This window comes from Calonectris borealis, chromosome 3 (assembly GCF_964195595.1).
Source record: "Calonectris borealis chromosome 3, bCalBor7.hap1.2, whole genome shotgun sequence".
In the NCBI taxonomy this organism is placed as follows: Eukaryota; Metazoa; Chordata; class Aves; order Procellariiformes; family Procellariidae; genus Calonectris; species Calonectris borealis.
Genome location: NC_134314.1, coordinates 26,602,068 through 26,629,449, shown reverse-complemented (window position 1 = coordinate 26,629,449; position 27,382 = coordinate 26,602,068). Strand labels below are relative to the sequence as shown.

The following is a 27,382-nucleotide window of genomic DNA, read 5'->3' as shown; positions in this document are numbered from 1 at the left end:
ATGCCTCATTCTGACATGGAAGAGCCAGCAAAGAGATGGAATTTGATGAATGAGCATTTAATGAATTTACAAATATTGAGAAATCAATGAGGGGGAACCAAGTTTCACTTACTGTAAAGCCTGATTCTAATTTGGACCAGCCACAAAAGCCAATATTTTAACTAGTGGTGACACCACTTGAAAATGCTTCCAATTGTTTAACTAGTCCAGCGAATCTTTGGTGAGAAATCTGTATCTTTAAAAAAAAAACTCACTGTGTAAAGTTAATGCAAATGGCAACTGGTTGAGGATTCACATGTTCTGGTTTACTTTTAAAATACACTTGTATTTCAAATAAAGACAGTTCTTGGCCACTGTTCATGTCATTAACAGCTTTAAAAGCCTTGGGCCATCCTCTGTGAGCAGACACAGGGTATCTGCAAATTATAATAATGGAGAACAGACCCCCAATTTGTTTACTTCAGCAGCTTCTGACAATTGAGCATGCTAGACACGTCAGAAAAAGGTTCTGACTGATACTAGAAAAGCCTTCTAAACGAGAGGCCCACAGTTTGCCCTTAAAGCATCACTTTTTTCTTAGTCCTCCAGGCTACCAGTTTATTGAAATTGCTATCTATCTTAAAAGTATGTGTTATTTTTCTTTATTGGGTGTACTGCAGGCTAAAATTGTGGGCTAGCAGAGTTAGGTAAGAGGTAGGTGAGTGCAGATTTTCTCCCCCTGTTACAGAACCAGCAAGGTGAAATATATGAATACAAAGGAGCCCGCTTCACATAGAATAAATGTTCCAAAATAGAGGTTTTAAAAGTCAGAAACGAATCTGTCTCAAGCTAATAAAAACCAAGAGCAGTCTGATTTTGATGTAAACTTTGTGGCTTGTTATGTTGATGATGTCTATAAAGTGCATTTTTTAAATTATTCATTGTAAACATGTTTAAATAAGTATTATTTTTTTAAAAAAATCTGAAAACTAAAGTAGCAATTAAGTTATTGATAGTTGAGAATAATTTGTCTGGTTGTAAACTTCTCAGTTAGCCAAGCAGGTTCGCCTATGGGCAATAAGAGTCTATGAAGCACAGTCTCACTCTGATGCTTTTAGTAATAGGATTAACTATATTCTTTTGCATGTCACTGGTAGAATAAATACTATAAAATGAAGTTGTTCCAATATTGCAACAAAATCTAAAAACATAATCATTTCCAATATTAAAACCACTGCTGCATTATATTGCAATAATTGTGTTTAGCAGTTTGCAGGCATTAATATTAGCTTGTGGCTGACAGGTTTAATTTCATGGCTGTGAGAAAATGCAGGAATTATTTCAAATATATTAATTATGTTTTTATCATCTGAAGAGGGATATTTTTTCTATAAGCACTTTTCACATTGAGGTCCAACATAAACATTTTTCTTTCTTTCAGCAAAGTGATGAGGTTTAATGAGAGAAATTAAGAGATGAAAAAGCTTATTAGGTCATTTAATTCTTACTGCTGCCAGTACAGGACTTTCCTTTACATATTTCAGTGTTTTGCCCATCTATATTCAATTACTCATGCAACAGGGATTCCACCGCTTCTCATGAGAGGCTTTTCTACAGCCTCATAGATCTTAGCCTCAGAAAATATTTCTTTATACTTGGCATAAAATTAAAACAAAGTTTAGGCCATGACTCCTAATGGTTTCCCTGTGTGCTGTAGTCCTGCCTGGAATACTTCACAGCTGGCTGAAAACTCAGTCCCTTGCTAGCCTATTCTTCCTCACCATCTATAAGGGAGGGCTGCAATGGGGTTCCAGAGCAGGCACTGCTCAAACATTTCAACTGACAACCTTGAAAAATGTGCCTACAGCGTAAAAGAATTCTTTTTCCAGGGTGAATAATCTATTTAGACCCAATTTCTTGGTGGACTGTTTTTTAATCAATTCATAGTCCATGAATCCATTACTGAAAAAGATGAGAATCAGAACATTAAAGTTGGGATATAATAGTCAAAAAATCGTAATAAAATGAAAAAATACCGATAATATACTAATGATAGCAGTGTGAGACAATGGAACACATCTGAAATCTGCAACAACCATAACTTCTTTCAGTAAGTCAAACTAGAACTTTTAGCAAAGATAAGAAATCAGGTGGGTTTATCCTCAGTTCTCATCATCTTCTGCAGAAAACTGGTTTGGAAAAGACTCCTGTCCTTCCCACGCAGTTTACAGCAACAAGATTTTTATAATAAGCATGAAGCCAGCATTTGTACTGTCTAGTGAACTTGGTGACATTCATTTCACCTAACTTCAGGCGCTTTCATCTGAGCTTGTTACTCAAGAGTCCCCTTCTGATCAACAGAGAGAAATCTCTCTGACTTTACAAGGAAGCCTTGGGTGACCTGCTCTTTGTATTTAATCAAAGAAGGCCACCTTGACCCCCTACGCAAGGATACAATCTTCATTAATAGAAGAGGAAAATATTCTAAGCTGATTGAGTTAGGAAATATTCTTCTAATTGTCATGGCATCATCTAGTAAATATTTTAACTTTAATGTATGCCTTTTTGTTCTTAAAAATGATACCTGAGTGGGCGAACCGGCAAAGGAAGGCAGAAATTAGTAGAATAACATCAGCTGATCATTAAATTGATGAATTAGATATAAAGTTATTTATGTTCAAGAAAAATGCTATTCACTGGACATTGCTATTAGTAACATCCCACAGGCTACAGCTGGAGCAGTAATAACTGATAATATATCATTTAACACTAAAGGTGAAGCCTTATTAGTTATTTAAAATAGAATTTGATCACAGATTTGACTGAAGATATTGACGTAAAAATCAAGTGAGAACATACAACTACAAGCAAGACCTTCTATAATCAAGTTTAAAATGAAGCTAGTAAGCTAAGATTGAACGATTTGATAGGATTTGTAAATATAAGCCAGTTTGGCTGTGGCTAGCCTGAATGGGGATTCACGTTCAAACAATACAGACATCAGTGAGAGTCTCTGAATTTCATTTACATGTATTTCTAGTGGGACAAAATAAAGCTTTTCAAAGATTTGAATTTTCTCTGTGTAGTGAAACTACACAAGTAATAATTTACATAAAGAAAGATTTAGATAAAATCAAGAGGAGTTTCTAATTGGTTTGTGTTGAGAAGAAAATATACCATTTTAATGATAGGATACTCATAAGAGATTTGATCTTCTGTACACATTCCACTGGAGATGGAGGATTATCTTTCCAGCAAATGATTTATTTGGAGAGATGAAGAACAGACTGTTACACAGCCAGTGAGGTACTTATGTTAATATTTACACAGCAATAGGAGTTTTGCTAGGTGGTCGTACGGAGGCAAGGAGTCCAAGCTCAAACGAGCCCTAATCTTAGTATCAGTATGCAGGTAATCTTTCTCCTGTCCCATCACAGATTCTGATGCCTCACTAACCGGGGAAAAAATAGTTTAGTTCCTTCCTTTGCTTGTACAGCAGTAAGACCAGCGATAAAAACAATGCCCAGTTTTTGTGGCAGAAACAGCAAGAGGGTGGGCACTGTTTTTGAGAACTATTACTGAACTATGTTTACTAGTATTGAAAAAAGCAAAGATTTATCTTTATGGAGTGCAAAAATAGTTTGCAGTTGCTCTGTCCTCTTCAAATTACACATCTATAATACAGTTCAACAAATATGAATATATGAAAATATGCTGCAAATATTTTTCTTGCACTCTCCATAAAAAGGTTAGCGTATGTACTGTATTTTTTTCTTGAGGGAAACAGATGTCAGGAACTAGGTACCTTACTGTTGCCATAAACGTCCTCTCTCTCTCCGAAAGCTTTGTTTATTCCTCTTACACAGTTTCTCACTTCCTTTTCATTCTCTCTTTGACATCAGTTTATCTTTGAATTCAGATTCTTAACTTGAAATGCTCTTCGGAAGTATGACATACTGTTATTATCAAATAAGTGTGCTATTACCAGATGAGAGAACCTTCCGCTAACCTGAATGACTGCGTACAAGAGGAAGGGTTTAAATCACAGGGACTGGGGTGATTTGTAAGGCTAGATTACTGTCAACTGCTTAGACATTTTAAAAATACATTCCTTTAAACAAACGGCATATGCATTTTTCTTTAAGATGTCAGTAAGGCAGATTTCTCATTTTCCAAAAGCCTTCTGGATTCTTTCACAGGCTGCTGCCGTTTCACATCAACATAACATGACATTCACATAATACAACAAAAGTCAAAACCTTACATAAAGATTTTAGGTTTAAATTGTCCAAATGAAAAAAACTGTAATCAAAAAGGCATTTTTCAAAGAGCATATAAACAGTATATGAGCGCATAGAGCAAGAATATGTTAATTTTTTCACATATAATTCAATAATGAAGAGTAAATATGCATGTGCTATGGAAACAATTTTTAAAAACAGGTTTTAAAGGCCTTACTAGAGCTAGTTGCTACACATTAGCACGCAAGTTCTTTCATTCAGTTTCAAAGCGAGGGTAACCTGTTTAAACAAGTGCTGTATTATGTTTTGCCCAGTATGGGAGATAGACGGGGCACAGCACTTAACACTGTGAAAGACACTCAGCAGTCCAATTGTAAGATCCTTAACATTAGCTGTAATTTCCATGTTAATTTTGAACTCATGCTATTTGAGTTTAAGATGTAATTACACTTGTTACCAGCTAAAGTTTGCTGTCATCATGTAACTCTGAAGAGAATGAGCACAGCCTTTGGGCACTATAGCCAAACAATATAAAAACGTTAAGGAGGAAGGACATATAGCAACTATTCTTCATAATCCTGGGACTCACTTCCTACTTCTGTACGTGGATGATTCATCTTTCAAAGATTAAAATAACATTCTTTCAAATATTAAAATAACATGCTCACAGTGAAAGAAACTACCATCTGTCCTACAAATAAGAACTTCATCAATGCACTGTGAGAATCTTCTTAGATATCTGCATACATTATTTGCATAGATTACAGTTTTATAGATATTTGTGTATTCTACTTTAGATATCCCTTGAAAATTTGGATTGATAAAGGAAATCACTATAAAAGTAATGAAACAGTAAAAGCTAAAAAGCATTTTGCATTTAAGAAGGTTTTAGAATGTGGAAGTGATAATGATAGGAATTTCAAAAAACATTAATTCGTGTTACCATTATTGCTCAAGATGTGATATCATAAAGTCCCAATCTAAATTAACATGACCAATTATATTTTAGGTACAGTGGCATCTACAACATACTAAGCATATATATATATACAGATATAAGTATGTGTATATATATAAATATATAATTTCTTTTAATGTTAATATAATCTCAGTCAAAAGGCCTTGAGCAGATGTTATATAACAAAAGTGGGATATCAAAATAAGTCTATAGGTGGAAAGTATGGTCACGTTAAATGTCAGATTAACTGAGAGAAGACATCCCAAGTTTAACCAAGACAGTCCAAGAAAGCCAATCTAGTCAGTGCCTACAAAGTAAGCAATGAAGCTGACATATTTGGTAGGATAGATGCTGAACGTAGAGTTTCCAAAAATGAAAACAAATTAGAAGCAATTAAGTAGTCTACTTGTCTGAAGCTCTGACAGTTGTCTAACAATTCTTATGAAAATAAAGTTGACTAAGAGAGGCAGAACTAATATAATAAGCTCCATAAGCAAGTCACATTTTAAATGTTAAGGAGGAGCCAGACAGAATATGCTACAAAATTCAACGTGTTGATGACGAGGATCAACATAGGAATTTTAAAGACGTTAATGAAAGCATAGCATCAAAAAAGGGACAGAATAAAATGCCAAAGAAACAAAGGGATATAAACATAACTTGCAAATTATAGATTTAAATGCATTGAAGGATGGTGGCAGTATCAACTGTGAAAGAGAAAAAGGGGCTAGCATGCAAGCATTTCCAAGGGAAGATACAAAGTCCGGTTTTGGCCGCATTACGCTTCCACTAATGGCGCAACATCTAGGAATAATACTGTGTAGTGAAATGATGGATTGGATGTTACAAGGCAAGATGGGAACAAACAGACTGAGTCACCAAGACAGAGTGGTAACTGAAATTTTCAGGGGATCAGATTATTGACCTCTGGTCCCTTCAGCAAAGTACAATATGAGAATTACTGGGTAAATGCCCTGTCCTGAAAGGAAGAACACTCAAAGGAATCATGAGGGAACGTCAGAGACGGAACATAAAAATGACTATGAATTCACAAGATGTTACACCAGATGTTCTGAGTGATTAGAAATAAGCAGCAGCTGAGAAAGTGAGCGGAATCCTGAGATTTTGTTAAAGAAGTCGTGAGAGACCAGTGGAGAAGTTCAGACGGAATAAAAAGGTTAATAGGCAAATGGTGGGGAAAGGAGGAATGATTAGTAGGATATTACCGCTAATTTTAGAAGTGCTAAAGAACTGAACTATGGGTCTTGATGAAAACAATTTGTTTTGGCTTATCGGAAAGCATAATAATCTGGCACTCCTCTCTTTCAAAGAGAGATCTCAAAACAGATAAGATTTTCAGCAGACTAAAAATCTAGTAGGCTCCAAGATCCTGTTCCCTGTTTTTTAAGTTACGAGTTCATGAGTCTTGTCCTTGTTGACATTTGTTCCTGAGAAACATGCTAAAATACTCCCAGTGAAAGAAAATATTTTGAAGCTAGCAAATGGAACTACCATAAACTAATATTTAAGTACCAGGAACCAAAGGTGGGGACTTAACATTGAGTGTCAAAATGTAAGGAATGCAAATACCAGGAATATATAAAATACTTCATTAATTTATTCCAAGTTTCAGGTAATTTTTCATCTCAGATTTGATTTTGAAGTTCCGTATTCTCACACTACAGCATTTTCATTTATATATGTAGATCAAATATCCCTAGAAGTATGCAGGACCAAAACCTACTTGTTTACATTGTTCTGCCTTTATTTTGCACATATTTCATTAAGTATTTTTCCCTTGCTAAAACAAGAAAACTGCTGAAATGAGAACTTGCTTATCTACTAAATCAACATCTTGAAAGTTTTAGGTGGCAAAGTCTGCAGATAGCAGACTAAAGCCAAGTCAACATTTTCCTGCATTACCTCAAAAACTTTTATGCTTCCTTTTCTATCAGAGATCTCACGAGATCTCTGTATTTGCCTGTCAAACAGAAGCTGCGCAGCTGTAAGTAAAATGATAATTGGGAAAGATAATGTTAGTGGTATTCAGGCATCTCTCTCAAAGCGGCTTAGTCATATGCTGTATGGAATAAAAACAGGATTGGCTGAGTAAGGGAATTTACTGTTTCCCAGGAAAGGAAATTGCCTGCAACACATCTGGCAAAACGTTCTAAATGTTTAGTATTGACAAAATATACATTTCAGCTCTTATAAGGTGAGTTCTGTAGAGTGGGTATCTTCTTTCTAAAAAGGGAAAGATCTAATTTGTACTTTAAATATACCAAGCCACTATTTGCTATTTTATGTCAAATACTATATACACTCAGCTATAAAGCAAGCAGGAACTCACAGGCTAAGCAGCTATATTTCAGTTTGCAGAATAAATGTATCATGAATGCAAACACGCCACTCCATATCGACAGCAGAAATAAAAGATGAAGAGAACAATGAACATGAAAAAAACACTGAGAGGAAGCAACTGGCCTGAATTATAACTTTTTACTCAATTTCATACTGGCATATATAAGATTCCATGCCAAATTATTTAAATTCCTTCCTACTTCAACATGTCTAACAATAAGATGTTCCTTCTCATAATTGACGGGAGACAGATCTTCTCTGTCATTCAGCTTTTCTGGAATAAGCCCTGCCCTGCAAGCAGACTTGTTATTATGCCTCTGAGGCTCAGTAAAAAGGCTGTATTCAGGCATCTTCCTTCCTCCTCCTCAGTTTTCAAGGACAAAAATGTATTTAACTTGCCTTACTTTTCACACCAGTTTTCTAAATTTAGCTGTTACTACTTTCTTTCCCCCTGAACTCTGACTGGCTTTGACTCCCTGGGGAGGCAGAGAAGACCACTTCCTCCTCCACAGCTGGGAAAGCTGCTCCCAAAGGGATAGAAAGGGTGAAGGATCACAATCAAATGCTCCAAAAGATGCACCAAATACAGCACTATCCTGTAGTGAAGGGTTAAAGGGATGTATATTTATTTTGTTGGCAAGGTGAATGCTCACTGACTTTCCTGGGCAGTGGGAAAGAGCACTTCATTAAAGCAATATGAGTCCATTGGACCCAGATGGGGAAACAGCAAAATCCTCCCTCAGTTATGTGTGTGTGCGTGGGTTGTATTCCAGTTATTGCCTCTACAGCCTGGAAGTATCAAGGAAAAGTTGGGGAAAACTTGTTCGCCACGGTGAACCTCAGGGTGTTACTCCAAGAGCTAGATGAGAAGCACAGCAGTGTAGCTAACTGGAGGTGCCTGCTGTGCTGGTCTTCCATTAGTAATTTGTTGTCACTCCTCAGAATAATACCTGCACTTCCCATACCTTTTCCCTGAACTGCTGACAGCCGCCATAGCAACTGGCCATTCATTCATTCATTCATTCAAAAAAAAAAAAAAACAAAACAAAAACCCCACAAAAAATCAAACCCAGCCAAAAAACCAGTAAAAGGTGAACTAGTTTCTCTTTCCAGTTTCATACAACCACAGTTCTCCCTAGTGGAGGTCCAAGATACAGCAAGCCTTGTTAGGCAGCCTCCAAGTTCAGTTTTGTTCCTGGCCCCATTACGGCTCAAGGGCCTCCTGGGGTCATGCATCGGCCTTTCCTAAAGGAAAACAGACTCCAGTTCAAACCTTTAGAGACACTCCAGTCTCTCCTCAAAAACCCAGCAAAACTGAGCTGCCAGATTACGTTGGCGATCTGACTCACCAGCGTGGCATACAGATGGCAAGCTTCATAGCAATTCAGAAACTACTGATTTAATCAAGCCTCTCATGGAGACCCTGTCTAATGAATTCTCAGTATCCCTTAAATCTTGTCTTTTATATATGTGCAGTTCCTTGAGTAGAGGTCTAATAATTAAAAAGAAAACTTCTAAAAGGCTATACTGGTCAGTCTCATCTTTACCTTTAATATCTAACTAAAGGATTAAAAAAATCCATGAAAATATAATCAGAAAAAATAAGATTATCCTCTAGTTCTTCCTCATTAGGAGACAGATACTTTCAGGGCTGGAGCAATCTTATTTTCAGCACTACTCTATTGAGGGCCCTGTATTTTTTGGGCTAGCTGTGAGAGTAAAAGAAAGCAAGGAACAGACCAATTTAAGGACAAGTACAACTCATAATAGGAAATTCTCATTTAACTTAGCAAATTAATTAATAATACTCAAAAAACAGAAAATATTGAATTTTAATGTCTGGTTAGTTACCTAGAAATGCTTCACACAGTCTAGTGTATAAATCTAATCCTACATGCTGTCTTCATTGGATACTAGTAGGTTTCTCAATTACTTTGCAAAAGACTGTTATTCACATGGAATTAAACATTCTTTCAAAGACTTCAATACACTGAAAAGCAGAAATCAGTATACAAAAAGCTTTTGAAACTTCATTAACAGCTGTCACATTAATTTGCTTTGCTATTGCAATACAAAGTTGAAAAGATGGAGAATGCATAATTTAGATGCCAAACCCTCCAAATATGTACATTTTGTAGAAAATAATCTTGACTGTATCCCAAGTTCCAAACATATTCCTCCATTTCCTCTGGCTGGAAGGATGAACAATAGCAGATGAATACTCCACAGGAAAAAAAATCTGACAAATTGGTTCCACAGGTCACAGTCCAAGTATAATTAGAAGTTTTCTGGAAGTGTCCAGAATTGAATTCTAGAGATTTTCCTTTCCAGGGGTAACTATGTAGTACATAAAGAAATCCCAACAGCTTCTAATAATGTAAAGCATGCATTTTAGCTGCTACAACTATTTTTGACAAGCCCTGAACACAACTTCCATGATTTAAAAAGTAGAAGCCACATTAATACACTATATGAAATACAGCAAGTTGTGTAAGAAAGTCTCTCCTAAGAGATCCCAAGGCATGCTGGGATTTTACTTGTATAAGAGCAACTTTGGTCTGTAATTCATGTTAGTTTGACTAGTACGGCATTCCCTTTGTTTATTTTAATTAAGAAAAATCTATAGCTTCCAGATCCAGACCTAGCAAAACTCTCAGGGAGTTTGTCTTCAGGAGTCACTATCCTACCGTGCTGTTTCAAGAAAACAGTTTCTAAAATAGAGAAGTAAACTTTTCCAAAATCTCAGTGGAATCAACTCTTTCCCAAGATTTGGTAAGTTGGTTAGTAATTTTCCACTTTTTCAAGATCGCTGATCATTGCAGAGAACATGGGAATGGGAAGTAGGGGGAAGCTCCTTTTGACTCTTACATATACATTTCAAATACTTATTTTATTAGATTTTCCCCTCACCTTTTACAGGTATTTCCCACTTCCAAGGGCATGGAATTGGGCTAGCAAGAGCTGATGGGGTAACTCTCTTCAGCCACGGCACTGCCTGAGGCATGCCTTACAGCCACTGCGCCTGGATAGTTATTCCCTCTTCCAGTCCCAGCTGACTTGTGATTTGTAACTCTTGCTAATGTTAGCACTTCCAAAGTTAGCCATTTAATACAGACAAAAAAGCTTTAAAAAAAAAAAAGCTTGAAACCGCTTAACTCTTGAAAGACATGCCTAAAAATGAGTATTCATCTCAGAGATTCAGTAAAATACAAAGTCTGTGTTCAACTGAAAACTTTTAATTAAACCCCCACTCATGTTCTCTTTGCAAGGACGTGCCCAAGCCTGCTTTTATATGCTTAGGACAGTGTCTTTCTCTGTAATTACACAATGCATTAAACATAAACGAAATTACATCTTGGTTCAGAACATTTAAAAAAAAAAAGATTCTTTAAGAAGAACAAACAAGCCCAGGAACTTTTTTTTTTTGGTCAGCGTTTAAAAATCATTACCACCACAAATAATTTACAAGCATAGTTGGAGGCTATCGGAACTGATTGCTCTGTCTAGGAAATTCTTAATTAGAGCCGTGCTGCAGGAATTCGCAGGGGTCCTGTTGCTGCCGGCTCCTCCCCGGGGTTTCCTCTCGCTCCGCGCCGCTCCGCGCCCGGGCGAGCGCTCTCCCTCCAGCCCGCTTTGCAAATGACCGCCCCCCCCCACCCGCAGGAAGGCACTGGCGAAGCCGGGAGGGAGGAGCAGCCCCGCTCCACATGTCTGCCTGCTCTTATCAACTTATCATATAAGGGAAGGAAAGTGATTGATTCGGGTACCGGGGCCGTAAAATCTTGACAGGGGCGAGGAGAAGGAAGCCTCGGGGCTTGTGGGCCAAGCCGCTTCAAGGGGACTGCTTTTGCTTTCCGCATCTGACAGCTGAGGGCACGGCGGCTGGGGAGAAGACGGCACGCTTCCAGTTCGCGACTGGGACAGCAAGAAAGCCCAGCCCTCCTTCAGGCGGCACATGGCAGCAGAGCCCTCAATTTCCCCGCAGGTTAACTAGGTCTGGGCTCCCGCTAGCGCACTAGAGCACTCCAGGTTTGCTGGGGTACCGCAGGAATTAAAATGCAGCTGACTGTTTACTTCTTTTTGGGCTGCAGTATTTTCTTAGCTTCAGGATACAACTCCTTTAGTAAGAGCATGGAGACGATAGGCAAGAAGCAGTACCAGGTTCAGCATGGGTCGTGCAGCTATACCTTCCTTTTGCCCGAGACGGACAACTGCCGATCTTCTACTTCGTACGTGTCCAACGCAGTGCAAAGGGATGCACCTTTAGATTATGACGATTCAGTTCAAAGACTGCAACTACTTGAAAACATCATGGAAAACAACACTCAGTGGCTAATGAAGGTAAGATAATATAATTTCTATTCTAAAAATCTTGTTTACAGTATCTTGTTACTTATTTCATTGTGTTATTTTTTTCTAACAGTTTTTAAATTAACAAAATGCATTATCTAAACTAAATTTCGGAATTGCCTTTCAATCAAAAAGTTGTTTTGAAGTCTGAGAACATAATTTTACTGACTAGACAGGAATAGAGAACTGCACTGTTGTGCACAGCTCGTGCTTTAAAGTTTGTCATTACATTTGAGTTGCTTGGACAAATAGTAATTACATACGCAGGCAGACTGCAAGCATGCCTGAAATTTCTGACATGAAAGAACCAGCTACTAATTTATAATTAACTGACAAGGGCTATTGTATCTCTATTTAAAGAATACAGAATGTACCTTTATCTGAGGCATGTTTGAAAAATGTTATTTGAAACGTGATTTCAAAACTTGCATGCAGAAATTAACATATTAAGACCCACTGATAAAGAATTGGAATTCTAAGCAAGGGCTGCAAGTCTGACTTGCAGTGAAATTAGCCTAGTGAAGTGATAGAATTTCAAGAAAGTTCATTAGCGGATATCCTTCGCATCCTGTAACATTTCCACTCAAATATACAATATTCAAGGGAAAAAAATTCTGGAAAAGGTGTTGCAGATGCCACATAGCTTCCTTTAATGCAACTCCATTGTAACTAAGGGAAAATGACATGTTTGTGGCCAAAGTGGCAACATTTGTAAAATTACACCTGAAACAACAGAAAAAAATGTGTACTGCGTAGCTTCTTAATATTACTGGAGAATAAACCCGATCACTATTCCACATTTTTATAGAAACGCATTTGATTCTAAATGTTATACAGTTCAATAGATTTTGATTTAATAAACCTTTACCTCACTGGTACCTGAAAAAGTGTGATAGTATAATTTAATTGCATAGTACATTTATGAGTATTTATGTCTCATAGCAAGATGCCTATCTTCTAAGCAATAAATATTTTGAGGACTTAACTGAGCAGTTGACATAGTATCTCCAAAGAAGTGTTCAAGTGATGTCATAAGGTGTTTTTTTCATAAAGAAAGAAATATTTGTTGCGAATGGAGAGAATTCACAATTGTCTACCATGAGTAGCCAATTCTTTATTCTAAGCTTACATGACTATAAAATAATTTTGCATTAGGGTTCACTTCTCTCATCAGTTACAAAGTTACAGAACTAGCATGATATAGTCAAAGGAACCTGCTAGAGAATTCGTGCATGTAAGAAACAGAAGTCACACTTCAAAGCAGAAAGCATAGTGTTTTCATCTACCTGAAAATGAACCTTGAAGGTTAAATCCAAAATGCTTACACTTGAAGGCTGCAGTGTGGGCCTCTAAATCTGTCTTTATGGGTTTAGAATGCTTAATTTAGACACCGAAATAATGTCAGTTCAGTAGCTTTTGGTTTTTTAATCTCACAGGCAAACATACTTCCCTCCACATACTTACCTTTCTACTTATTAATTTACAATGCTCACTATTGTAATGTTAAGACCAACATTAACAGATGTGCAATGCAGGATGAAAAACACACAAAGTAAACCAGTCTAATCTACCCAGCTGCTAAGCAATTTCCTAACATAAATAGTAAAATCACACACAGGACTCCAGTGCTAAATGCCACTTAAGTAGGCAAACACAGTATCACCAGTGGCATCAGGTAAACAGAAACCAGTAAGCAAATTCCAGCATCCTTATTTAGTAAAAACTATGCTTTTTCCTGTCAATCCCTGGGAAATGAGTTACAAGAGGAATAGGATAAGTATATCTAAACCATTCTTTGGGGGATCAAAAGGCAGATTTTGTGTTTTACAAGACAGAGTCATGTTTCTTTTATTTAAGCAAAGATTTCCAAATAAGATGCTTTAGAATAGCCTGATTTTTTCCTAGCTGTTCCACAGCTAAACATCCTGTAAAATAACTGCTGTTTGCCTTTTTCGCTATTTTAACACCTGCTCTTTATGTCATCTGTTTTGTTCACAAAGAGACTCCAACAAAAGTAGCTTTTCCTCAGATTTGCTTTGCTAGAGACACCTGGTTTGCAAGTGAAGATAAAAAGCAAACAATAACCTTTAAAGTTGCTTACAGAGTTTACTTGCTGTGTTTTTAAGGTCACTAATACACATTCCTAGGTTCGTATTTCAACTTACAAAAATATAATACTAGATTAATCAAGGCATGGCAAAAAAAAAAGTTCACTTAGTTTTTATACCATACCGAAAGTGCATAAGATTGATTTAAAAAATAACCTGACATTAACTTCTCAGCAATTGCACAAAAAAATGCTTTAGGTCTTGCTTTTTTTAAAGTTATTTTTGCTCATTTAAGAGGCAGCACCTGTTTTATTTTGAAGTTGTGTGAAAAAAAATGCATTACAAGCTTTTAGTGTGAATTAACCTTTAAACATTGTTCCTGAAGTATTGCACATCCCAAAACATTTTTACACTCCTCCCCCGCTCCTGCCTTTAATCCATCAACTAAAGGAAACATTCTGTTTCTGAATGAACACTAGTCTGTATGAATGGAACAGCATGGGAAGTGTGCGCTTCATCTCGTTAATGGACAAACACAATGGGAAGAAAATGAGTTACGTAGGTCCAGGTTCTTTTCTGATCTGCTCCTCCATAGGGAGCAGAAGACTTTGTTCTAGAATTACTACAAATTGCTGCTTCATGAAAACACATTTTTTTTGGTCTGAACTTTATTAATGCCTTATGCCACTACTGTACATACCATACATAAAACTGGAATGTCTTTTCAAAAGTAGATTATGTTTAAGTGTTCAGATGACATACTAGGACAAACCACTGTCCTAGTTCCACCTAATCCAGTGGTGAGGAGTAAGCCAGTAAGCGATGTTGTAGAGCAAAGGCCAAAACCCTGGATCAACTGTGCAGCAATATATCTGAAATGAACTTTCTTCTTTGACTTTCCCTACCTTGGGATCAATTTGCATACTGAAGTGTAAAATTTTTTTAATGCGACAGGGCAGGGAGAACAAACCTCTCAATAATAAGATTTTCAATTAATTTGAGAGGATAGCAGATTGGTATACAGCTGAGATACAAGACTGGAAATTTTAAATGTAGACATGGATGTTGGCTATTATACTTTGGAATTTTTTTATATAAAAACAACATCAGGTTTTCAGATATTCCTAGAAGACAGGCAATTCCCTAAGTTCTACAATTAAACAAATCTGTATCTGAATTAATGGCAGCTTTACCATTTGGATCATGACATTTCTACTCAAGGAACTGCATTTTTTTTCAGATATTAAGACATTAAAATAACTGAATGCTAACTTGAATTTACTTCTTAGTACATAAACTAGATCCTATGACTCAGGAGATATGACTGTTCAAAGTAATAGTGTAAAAGAAATGGGTCATACTTTCTTAGTCTTTCCTGTTATAAACATTTGAAAACAATGTATGATCAAATTGATTATAGCATATGGAATATAGGTAATGTATTTGTAGTTTATCAGCAGATCAAAAGACTAGAAAATAAAAGTCAGTGCCAGGAGTCAACGTTTAAGCCTAAGACCAGAACTTCTTCCAGAACCATCCCAGCAGACTGGGAGGGGGACACACTGATGATAGAGATGTCGTGTCTTTGGATACTCTGAACTGAGATTCGTTTTTCCTTGTCATATTATCCTGGAAGCGAAAAACCCTTTGTCAATTTGAAATGTATTTCTTCTCTAAGCACAACAAAATCAGATGTTTTAAGATGTATGGGAATGAATGCTTATAATTTTTTATGAGTAATTACCAATGAAATGTTATAACTTGTTATTGTCATACTTGTGCTGAACTTTATATCTCAAATACGAAAAGATATTCTTACATGCCGTCATCCAAAAACATCTGCACACAATGGACAAGGACAAATATATTGTACAGTGTTGGATTTAGAAGTACGCAAGAGATGATTCTGACTCTGAATCAAGAGCTGCATTCCTTTCTTAAGTAATGCATCTGTTTTCACTTATTGTGAAAAGTGCTTGTTTCTGTCTATCAGCTCTGTATTTACTAAGCAAAAGAGTATCGGCAGGACCCAAAAGAAAATGCTTTTTTACTTTCAGATTAGCACATGTTATTGGATAAAGTTTCCACGCTACTTTAAATGATCTGACTATGCAGTTTATTGTTATAGCTCCTGTAGGTAAATTTCTGTGAAAGGATTTGAAATGACATTTTTGCATGTGTTTAAAAACTATGTTGTAAAGACTATTTCTGCATTATTCCACAAATAACAAATTGGTGATACAGGTATGAAATTGTACAAAATCAACAAAGAGGACTAGAGATTTTCTTGTACAGATCTACAAGACAAAATTGAAGTTGAGAGCTCGCCATCTCCAAGATGTTACCAGCAAAAAATGTGATAAACAGCGGCTTGTTTTACTGAACCAGTTTCTTACTAGCATTCAAGGTACATTTTCATGTACTTTGTTATTAATGTGATCATAAACTTATCATCTTTGACTGGTTCAAACAGCAAATTGGGAGACTTTCTCCATTAATTATTGACATCAAGTGCTTTATTTTTCCTCTTTTTTCTCTTTCTTCAAGTGCACATATAGGAAATGAGCTTGGAGATGCTTGAGTTGACAGTTTCCAGTCCTTTTTGTTTGCATACCCACTTAACATACAAAACTTAACAGCATAACCTTCAGAATATCTTAGAAACTTTTGCAGAAAGGCTGAGGTTCAGAATGGCGTTTCTTTTACAGACAATTATCTTGTTTCTGCTCCTTTTTTGTTGTTAATTATGAACAAATTCAATAACGTGCATCTCCCCATAATTTACCAAGGGAAACAACTGATATCATTTGCTTGATTCTTGATCACAAGAAAGAAGCTATCACGTATGTATTGCTTGGAATGGAATTTTGCCCAGAAGACAGAGATACCAATTTCTAACCTTCAAAATATGACATCTAGTATCTTCAGTGACTGTATCATACTGTCCTTTTCATACTACAGTATTTGTGTTTTTGAAAATATACCGCATTGTACATTATTCGATTTACAATACTTCTTACAGTAAACCAAGGCAGCTTAGTAAACCACTATTTATTTAACAACCTTTTACATTCTTTAATGCAAGAACCTCCTGTTGCATCTGTTATTTCATGGGATTTTATATAGCTTTGGCTGAAAGCCAGGATGGAGGCAAAATAAGACTGTCTCCCTTCACCATTACCATTATTATAGGGCTAGACATGCAAAATGCTGCCAACTGATTTAGAAGACACAGTCTCAGACCTTAGATTAGGGTCTACAACAGAGACGTACCACTCTTGGATCCTTCTCTGAAGCTTAGCAAACCCAGAGTTTCAACAGATGACTCAGTCTATCTTAATTAGCTCCCTAGAGTAAGTTCAGTCTGTCTCTTCAGCCTGGAAGAGAGAGAAATAGAGGAATGGAAAACTTAAAAGAAATCCCCCTTGAAGAGGCAGATTTATCAGCATTGCTGAAGAGCTTGCAAAAGCTAGCATGCTGCTCGGCCCTCATCCTGGCATACTACTTTGGCACTAAAGTTTGTAAGCCTCAGAATTAAGAGACAATAGGTAGAAAGTAGAAATATGGACTAGGCTGTAAATGTGATATGAATATATAGATAAACATTATGCTTCCCACTTGTTAAAACAGCTTAGGTACAAGAATCAAATTGGGACTGATGGTCTTTCCATAGAGTTTGGTGTCTCCCCATTCCCACACCCTGACAGAATCATAGAATCACAGAATGGTTTGGGTTGGAAGGGACCTTCAAAGATCATCAAGTCCATCCCAATGTACCCTGCAGGTACATCTTCCAGTAGATCAGGTTGTCAAAGCCCTGTCCAACCTGACCTTGAACACTGCCAATGATGGGGCATCCACAACTTCTCTGGACAACCTCTTCCAGTGTCTCATCACCCTTATCATGCAAAAATTCTACCTGGAACAGAAGATGCAAGTTGTACTTCAGAGAAAAAAGGTTCTGGCATCTAGTTAGCAGTAAGATACTGATGGGAGCCTTAAGGATACCCATACAGACTGCAGAAGGGAAAATGGGAGAAGATGTCTCTTGAATAAAAAAATATTTCATCTATGTACTAGTACATGAAACAAAGATGTCACACACAGAAAATATTTTGGTAGTCCAAATGCTCTCAGTAGGAAATCTCTCACTGGTAATAACAGCTAAACCACTGAGAAAGCGATTTGTCAGTGGACTGTAAGTATCAATATAACCTTCAAGAAAAGAAGAGTTTCTATGGCACTGAATAAGAAATTTCAGAAATAAGCACAGACAATTTTATCTGCCATTTTATTCTTTGAATTTCTCAGACTAGCCAAATATAAATTACAGGTGAAAAAAATAATAGGAGCATCAGATAATTTCATAGGGCTAAGCATCTGGGGAAAAAAAAAGGTATGGCACAGTAATTTAATACTTAGAAATGCCTTAGAGATACGACACATTCCACAGTGGAACAAATTAAACCAAATAACCTCACATACAAAAAAAGTTAAAAAGCGCTTTACAACTGGAAATACTGTGATCATTTCATTTCCTGTAACAGACATATCTCTAGGAAATGGGGCAGAGGAAAAAAGAATTGTATTTATTCTCTAGTGAGAATAAATGAAATACTGTTTGGTGAACCTAAAGTCTATTCCAAGTAAACCAAGCTCAGAGGAAATGTTAAAGAATTCTTCAGGTCACAAAATCCAGATCCATGTTTTGTATAAAAAAAGTCCCACACCTAAATAGTTCTGCAAACACTCACTGTGTCAGTTTTCAAGATGCCTAGGAAAATACATTACTACTCCTTAAATGCCTTTTTTTTTAAAAATGCTTACTACGTTCCAAATAATTACTGAAAATCCTATTAATTTTTATCTGTTTGTGGAACAGGTTAACCCTAAAATTAAGATACTGTACACAAAGCTCAGCAAATGTATCCTGCAATTTGTATGATTAGGAGATATCTGTTCTCATTCCAACTTCCAGCACATTATGGCTTAGTCTGGACGGAGAGAGGGAAGCTACAGGAACTTTTCTGCTGTCTTTATACTGCCCATACAAAGCTTTATCAGTTTATCTAATAATCTTCCAGGAGCCTGCTGAGGTCATTACAAGGTCTTACTGCTAAAGAGAGAAGGCTGATAGAACGTTCTCTCTGTTAACTTTTCTCGCTGTTAGTAAAAGTATGGATGGAAATCTAGTATTCTTCACAGAGTTACATTACTCACAAAAGCTGTAAGGAGCGAAACATTTCCCTCTCTAGATGAGCGAATACTTCAGAATTCTTAGATGACAGCAACTTTCTTTCCAATTCAGCTGTCTCTAGAGATTCCTTCTAAACCCAAGCGGCATATAGTGTCCTAACCTTGCTCAAACCCCCTTTAATACTGTAGGAAAAAAGTAATCTTTTCAGTTTTGTATTTGTATTCAGGTATCAAGCATCATGACAGAGCTTAAAAAAAAAGGAAACTATATAGTGTACCTTTATCCTCTGGGGAACAACATATCAACTTTCTATCATTGATTTTGGTCAGGGATTAAAATCAGTGTGTTGTGGTAACACAGCTGAGAGCTTAACAGACTATCTTATTGAATAGCTAGCTATGACATCTTAAGTTTTCAGAAGGGGGAAAAAAAAAGCCTTGCTTGATACATTACAGCTCTCTCAATGTTAGAACTGAAATTCTTTAAGAGGCATTCAATTTTTAGACTCTGTAGTACCTTTTAATAATGTAATTATCAAGAAATTGAAAATAGCTACATGCATTTCAAAAGCTGTGCTAGAGCATAAATGAGGACCAGAGTAATTCGGTATAGAGTCAAAACTAGCATACTAGAGCATTCTGGTGTGGTACAGCATAATCAATCACACAAATGTCATCGTTTGAGCTTCTTCAGAAGCAATGTTTTACTATGCTTTTTGAATAAACTATTTGTCAAAACGACATGAAAAAACACTACACAAATGTTTGATCTTTATCACTCCACTTAACAGAACTTTTTGACAGGTAGAAAAGCTAAAAGTTCTCATCTTTGGAGAAAGAAAAGTTGTATCCATTTAAAAATGGTAGGATCTTCTTCAAATCTCTAGTATAAAAATGACTGAGCAGTATTAAGCCCTATCCAAACAACAGCTTTGCAGACCTGTTCATTCTCACACTGCTAGCGTTAAGCATCATTCACCTCGTGTACTCGCCTATCAACTTCATCGCTACGCTTGCTTTTTGGGTCAGGCCTGCACCTGACGCGCGTGATCCTGGAAGGAAAAAGCCTCTTTTGTTCCATTCTGTCAGGGTGTGGAAATGGGGAGACGCCCAGCTCAGTGGAAAGGACATTTCCTGGGCAATAGCCATAGCCCTTAGCCCACCAGCAGCTCCCCTACATATGATATGATGTCAGTGTACCGGAGGCCTGCCTTTCATCATATGACCTAGAAACATAGAATCATAGAATCAAGAGACAGTGTCAAAGGCTTTACTGAAGTCCACGTAGACCACATCCACAGCCTTTCCCTCATCCACGAGGCAGGTCACCTGGTCATAGAAGGAGATCAGGTTGGTCAAGCAGGACCTGCCTTCCATGAACCCGTGCTGGCTGGGCCTGATCACCTGGTTGTCCTGGACACGGCTCATGAGCACCCTCAAAACGAACCGCTCCATAACCTTCCCTGGCACCGAGGTCAGGCTGACCGGCCTGTAGTTCCCCGGATCCTCCCTTCGGCCCTTCTTGTAGATGGGCGTCACATTGGCAAGCCTCCAGTCGTCCAGGACTTCCCCAGTTAACCAGGACTGCTGGTAAATGATGGAGAGTGGCTTGGCAAGCTCCTCCGCCAGCTCCCTCAGTACCCTCGGGTGGATCCCATCTGGCCCCATAGACTTGTGAGCGTCCAGGTGGCGTAGCAGGTCGTAATGTATAGTCTTACACTGAGGTATTCGAGTAAGCCGAGAGGTTTAATTTTGATAGTTGGAACCTAAAAATCATTTTATCTTCACCAAAGAACTTGTAGAGATCATACTAAGACACTTTATATACTTCCTTTAGGTTCTTTCCTTTGAACTACAACATTATGTTCTGTACAACTGCTTCTGTACAACAATTTTCTCCCCAATTTCCATTTGCAAGGTGTAACCACCTGCAAGGTAGTAGTTCAAACCCACAGTTTTGAAGTGAAATATAAACCAGCCCCTTAAGGAGAATATGCCAATCTGTCAAGAAGCAGCAACATAATTTTTCCACAGTATCAGCTGTCAACTGACAATCTCAGCTGTGCAAAAAGTCAACATTCAAACATCAAAAAAGCTGCACATCAAGACTGAAATATATGTAGCAATGGAAAACACGCTTGCCATACTTTCCTATTGCATTAACAAATATCCTGTCCATTCAGACAGTTCAATATTCAAGAAAATTCCCTGGTGAAGACTTAATGAAACAATTCCCATGTTTTTGCTTTTCTTTTCAGAAAGCTTTTCTATAAATAGGGTAATTCAACTATTCAAAGGGAACACCAACTTCCAGTTTCTTAATACAACTTTAAAAAAATGGATAAAGTAGGCAAAAGATAGCTTAAGTGAATGAGTAAAACCAGACAAAATCTTGTATTTTTCTGCTTCTAAGGAATTGACTTAAATAAAACTAAACTTCCTTGCGTGAGGTCTGAACTTTGACCATATTAACTATCCCTGTGTTTTTCCCTTATGTCAAACTTCCATCTTGATGCCAGATTTTCTGTCAGATATAATGATTGCCTATAAAGTAATAGTAAATTAAAAAACCCTGTTGTAACTGCTACTGGAGCCTTACTGGGAATGTTTTCTGAAAACTACTTTGACATGATGAAACAAAGTTCAAATAACTAGAAGGTAAACCCCAAGACTAATAACCTAACCCTTAGAAACTGCGTATAAACTGCATCAAATATAAACAATCTGACCCTGTTGAAATCTTACCACGTACAAGCAAAGATTCTGACAACTACAGTTTACCAGCTATGGAAGAAAGTTTAAATATAGTTAATAATACCCTAATTTTTTCCCTGACACATAAGTTTATTTGACTTGCATCTAGAGAAAACTTATCCATATCTTGAGTTCAGCTTCTTTGTTGTGGTACACTTTATTATTTTAAAAAGGCTCTGAGGATAGCATACAAAAACCTAGCTCCGCTCTAAGCAAGCAGAAAAATTCCCACTGACGACTTAGTGAAACTGAGATTTCATCTGATGTATCTAAAAACTCATTTGACTCAAAAGGTGAAACTTCTTGTTTTTAAACTATTTGATGTTGATAATGGAGTAAACCAGTAAATCAGACATGTGCTTTAAGGTTTACTTCATGTGGGCTACCTCTAACTAGTAAGGATGCTATTAGAATAGAAAAAAGAGTCATAATTTTAATCACAACAAAATACAGATTTTCCTTTTCTTGTCCCTCTCAAGTCCATGTGGGAGTAACATTTCCCAAGAGTCTCATCCAGTCAAATCCTTCGCACTACCATTTTCCTCAGTGAATTTCCTTCCAACTTCACAATGCTTTTTAACCTTCAAGCCAACCAGACAATTCCTTCCCTCAGCCGGCTTTAAAATCAGTCTTCCAGCCCCCTTTCGCAGTTCATTGCCTTTATGAATTCTTATCCCTGACACATCCATTTTTAAAATTCTGCCCACATATATTCATTCCTTTTTTTTCTTCTTCTTCTTTCCCTTAGTTAAGACCATTCAGCTTCCTGGCTGCCCAGTCTGAACTCCCTTTTCTTTACATCCCTTGTCATTCAGAATTCTCAGTTCTGGATTATTTTGTCCTCGTTGTTAAATTTCTTTTTAACCCCCACCTACATGCATACTCTCCTGCGTATTAAGACAGCTTCTTTTTCTGGCTAGCTGCATGCAGTATACATGACATTGTACTTTCTCTGTTGCTAGATGTGGTTATTCATCTTCAGAGCAGAGTCTTGCATCCAAGGGAGTCTCTTGAAACTGCATTTAAAAGTCTCCCTCTTCAGTGCCCCATCCCATCAGATCTTGACAGACAGGGACAGTTTCCTACCATATAATACCCATCCTATAGTGCATAGCTTTGGTTCGCAGCCATTTTTGCTGAGATTTCCTCCTCTTAGATTATAATCAATGCCAGTAGCTTCATTTGTTTTGAGAGGAATCTGGCTCCAGTTTCTGGTCTTCATACAAGGGCACCAACTGGCAGCTGCCTGGCTTCAGGCTTTCAGGAGCACTGGCTGGAACTCAGCTTGAGAGGTGACTTTCCATCACTGCCTGAGTGCTCTGTGGGGCACCAGAGACAAAGAGCAACTTTTGGAAGCAATGGATGGAAAGACATTTCTTCTTGGTTCTGTTCCAACAAACTAAACTGCCTGCTTTTAGATGGATAATCCTAGCTATTGAGGCAAAAAATGTATTTTTTATTAGGATTACATAATTTAACACACTACATTTTGTTTCTGCAATATGCTGCCTATACGTGCTGATCTTATTTCCAAATATTTGTGTTTGTCCACTCTTAACACAGTAGCTTCCTGTTTTATCTTTCAAGCATGGAATTCTTCAGAAGCTTTTGCTTTAAAGACTCTTAACTGTACTAATGGAACAGGAAAGGGAAATAAGTAAGTGGCATTTGACAAGAACATATCAGGATGCTCAGTTTTTTGACTGTGCAGAGGTGACCACCTGAGCTTCCCTTAGTTAAGGCAGCACTTAGTGTTTTCTGTAGTCCATTTTGTAGTCAAGTCCATTTTGGTTGTGGAAACCTCAAGGAAGTTCTCTGACAGGTCTGGTCTGGCAAGCGAGGAATTTTCAGACTGGTGATGAAAATGTAGCAACTTTTCAGACACACCACCTCCCCTGTCCGTCTAGCTTATTAGCAATGGAAACAGTGGAGAGAAAGATGCAGCATGTCTTAAAAAAAGAACTACAGCACTTGAGAGAGGAAATTACTTTTTTCGGTTTTTTTTTCAAATGTACAGGAAAATCAGTGCGTGAGTTATTAGTCCTTCAAAACTAAAATCAGCAGCTGACATGTACCGTCTCAAAGTTTTGAGCATTCAAAAATTGGCAGGCCTTCAGCTCAAATGACTTGGTCTCTCTTGGTAACATCATCACTGAGGCTTCTTCTTCAAGAAAAAAATCTTATAAAAGCTCCATAAACTATATTTAGAAGCTGTTGCAAAGTTTAAGAACTACTCAAATGCTTTCAGTTTCCTTTATCTGTGAAGTTTAAAAAAAAATCTAATGATTTTTCATGCTGAAAGATGCTCTGTGAACACAGCTTTGAAACAGGAGACACCCATTTTTATAGCTTACAAAAGGGACTAATTGTGTTCCACAGCTTCCTAACTAGTTTGATCCTTGAACTCCGAATCATTCTTCCTTCTGGTTGGAAGTGGAATGCAAGATGACTGCTTCCCTAGAAAGCAATGCTGAGAATGAACTGAGAATGCCTAGCTCTTTTTCACTTCCCCAATAACGTATTTTGAAAAGAGGAATTTGCTTCATATTTCCTCAAAAAATTGCACTACGGTTTGCTCCGCCACGTCATGAGCTATTCTGTAAAATAGGCTGCCCTGTTGAAAGAGGAATTCATAACAAAATTAACTTGACATTGTAAGCTGAGAGAAAAAAGATAAATGGTTTTATATTAAGAAAAATCTGTGCCAGATACAAATTAGCTAAAAATTTTGTAAAGTTTATAAGGCTACATAGCCAATGTCTCTCACAAAAAATGTCTTAAGTACCCCTACCATAAGTTTTTATTTCAGCTGCCTGTTGCTCAATGCAATGGAAAAAAAAATTCAAATGGCAAAGGATTACTTTAGATCTGGGATCTTAGCACGTTTATTCAAATGTGGGATTTTTAGGGCAGAATCTCATCTTTATACCAGTTTGGTAAAGTCCTGATTCACTGATGGTAGCATGCAAGTACAAAATATGACTGAAAACATGTAGGCTTGTCTCCAAAAAGTTTGAATATTCAATTTGTGAAATTATAGCCTAATGCTATAATCTAGCATTTAAAAATCAAGTATCAATTAGCAGTGTTTCTTGTACCGTTCATAAATAAGAAATCCTAATTTTGAATGTTGGTGGCTTGTTGCACATAACGAGGAATATTTATATTCATTTCAGTGAATGGCAGAAGCATCATTGACTTCTTGTCTTCCTGGCTTCAGTGCTACTGAACACTTCGGCAAAATGCCATTCATGACTCAGACTATTTATTTATTTATTCTTTATTTTTAGACTAATGGGAACTTTATGAATTCCTTCCCTGATTTCTAAGAGAAATACCACTTAGCTGTGATCTTGAAAAATGGTGATTCAGAATCTTAGATTACTGCCTTAATGAATATCCTTAACTCTTAATGAGAATGGTTAATCACCATATAATTGGTTTTAGTTCTGAAGATACTGTTGTTAAATTTTGCTTTTAAATTATTTCCTTACCCACATAGAAACTCAGACTATTAAAAGATTTGTCAAGGCTACTATTTAGTTTCCAGTAACAACATTTTTTTTGAAATCTCAAGAATATTTTTCGTTTGCACTTTTATTTACATATCTTAAAAAATGCACATCTGTGCACCCTATAAAGTATATGCATCATATATAGTATAAAGAACCTATGTCATCCTCCAGGTGACAAACTACGTGAAAATGCATGTGCAGTTAGGAAAGCCATATAAAGTAGTGCCATATAACATGTACAAAACAAATTCAGTGTCTGGAATTGTGGAAGCTCAACTCTAAGATAGCCTTTGGCATAGTTTCATCTCTCATAGTCTCTTTCCTTTTCCTATGCACTCTTTTGATTTTTCTAGGTCATCATTTGATTGTAACTTTTGTCGTTAGTTCAAAATGTACAGTAGACAGTATGATCATGCTGTAATACCTTTTAGTATTGGGAACAAAATGCTTCTAGTGAAGAAGACAGAGTGAAAGTCATTCTTCATAAATATTTGCGCAGACAATGAAGGCATTTAATGCATTTAGTTTCATGTTATATTAATGAAATATTTGGTTTTTATTCAAGTAGATTATTCCCAATAAAGGGGAGAATTTTTTCCTTCCGCTAGAAAGTATAAATTATAAAAGCATAACAAACAGCTTCCTCTAAATAAGATATAATCAGACATGAGAATAAGTTGGTAAGCTTTCATTTAGTGCGCAAGTGGCATTAACTGAACTATCTCCTGCATATAATTTACTTTAAAGTCTGTATTTACTATTTTAAGAGTTAGCATTTACACATTTAGCATTTTATTACACAATTTTAGCTTGAATATTTTCCAATAAATCACAGCTCACTTTCAGCTAGTGTTCATTTATGATGTTACTTTCACCTTTTGTTTGCTGACAGGAAAATGAGATAAGAGAAAAATCTTAGCTGGAGGTCTGGACAGGCAGACATGCTCGATGGGGCATGTAAGAAGCTAATAGCGTAGAGACATCTCAAGCATTCCCATATACATTCCCAAAAGATTTTTTTCCCTCCCTTGAGAAACACCACATAGTCCATAGGGACTTCCTGCCCCAGGAAAAGGAAAAAAAAAAGAAAAAAAAGGCAATTTAAAAGGTCTCTTTTCCAGACACGATCACTTTTTTCTTCTGCAGTGTACTAATTTTTTCCAAAAGTCACAAGCTACTAAAATTGATAACCGACTTTCAGAAAACATAGAAAAAAAATATTATTTTATTAAAAGCTAATTTAAAATAGCTTAAGGTCTGATTGATGGGGATTGATGCAATGCCCTTAAAAATGTGTTCCCTTAGGTCTGTCAGGATAAATGGATCTTGGAAGGGATAGCGATTCTTCCGTTTTTATTCTAACTTTAAGCAGTAGCAACATTGATAGACTGTGAAAACAAGTATGAAAAGCTTTTTTAAAGAGAACAAAACTGTCTGCAAAATTGAAATTTTTACAGTATTTTGTCTTCATAACACCAATACATTGCAGTGATGTGGAAATATAAATACAAGCACACATGGAGAGCCTGGCAATATTACACTCCATTCATTACATACATGCACATTAAGCAGCGTGTGTGGCATATATAAGTAGGTAAAATGCTTCATATTGCCTATATGAACTGCTGTGATGAAATTGTTGTATTCACATATTTAATGACACTGTTATCTTCTTTTTGTAGACTACCTTACATTTCACTGTTATCCATGTTCAATAGGATCCAAGAAAATAGTCTCATCCCAAGAAAACTTTCCTAGTGTGCAGACTTCAATTATACACCAGATAAACAATTTATATATTTAGTATTTTAATTGAAAGTGAAGTCTGTTAAAATAGTCTTTGACAACACTGTATTTTCTGTCTTTATATACAAAAATGTATCTGTGAATTGGAAATTTAAGGATTCTGTGGCGTATATGGATGACCTTTGACAATGTGACAGTTGCACATTGGCACAGAGTTTGAAAAAAAATGCTTCA

General features: G+C 36.7%; 2 protein-coding genes across 3 annotated transcripts in view; one reads left to right on the top strand and one right to left on the bottom strand.

The window, feature by feature from the left end:
• The window catches only part of MCPH1 (microcephalin 1), a 144,000-nt gene that overhangs the window by 31,472 nt on the left and 85,146 nt on the right, over window positions 1-27,382 (bottom strand). The gene's annotated exons all lie outside the window — the stretch shown is intronic.
• The window catches only part of ANGPT2 (angiopoietin 2), a 48,617-nt gene continuing 32,423 nt past the window's right edge, over window positions 11,189-27,382 (top strand). Inside the window, exon 1 of one of the 2 annotated variants that reach the window (XM_075145189.1) lies at window positions 11,189-11,880. In XM_075145189.1, coding sequence (XP_075001290.1) covers window positions 11,596-11,880 — 285 coding nt within the window. In that variant the 5' untranslated portion in view covers window positions 11,189-11,595. The remainder of the gene's footprint in view (window positions 11,881-27,382) is intronic. The other variant, XM_075145190.1, reaches the window with a different exon arrangement.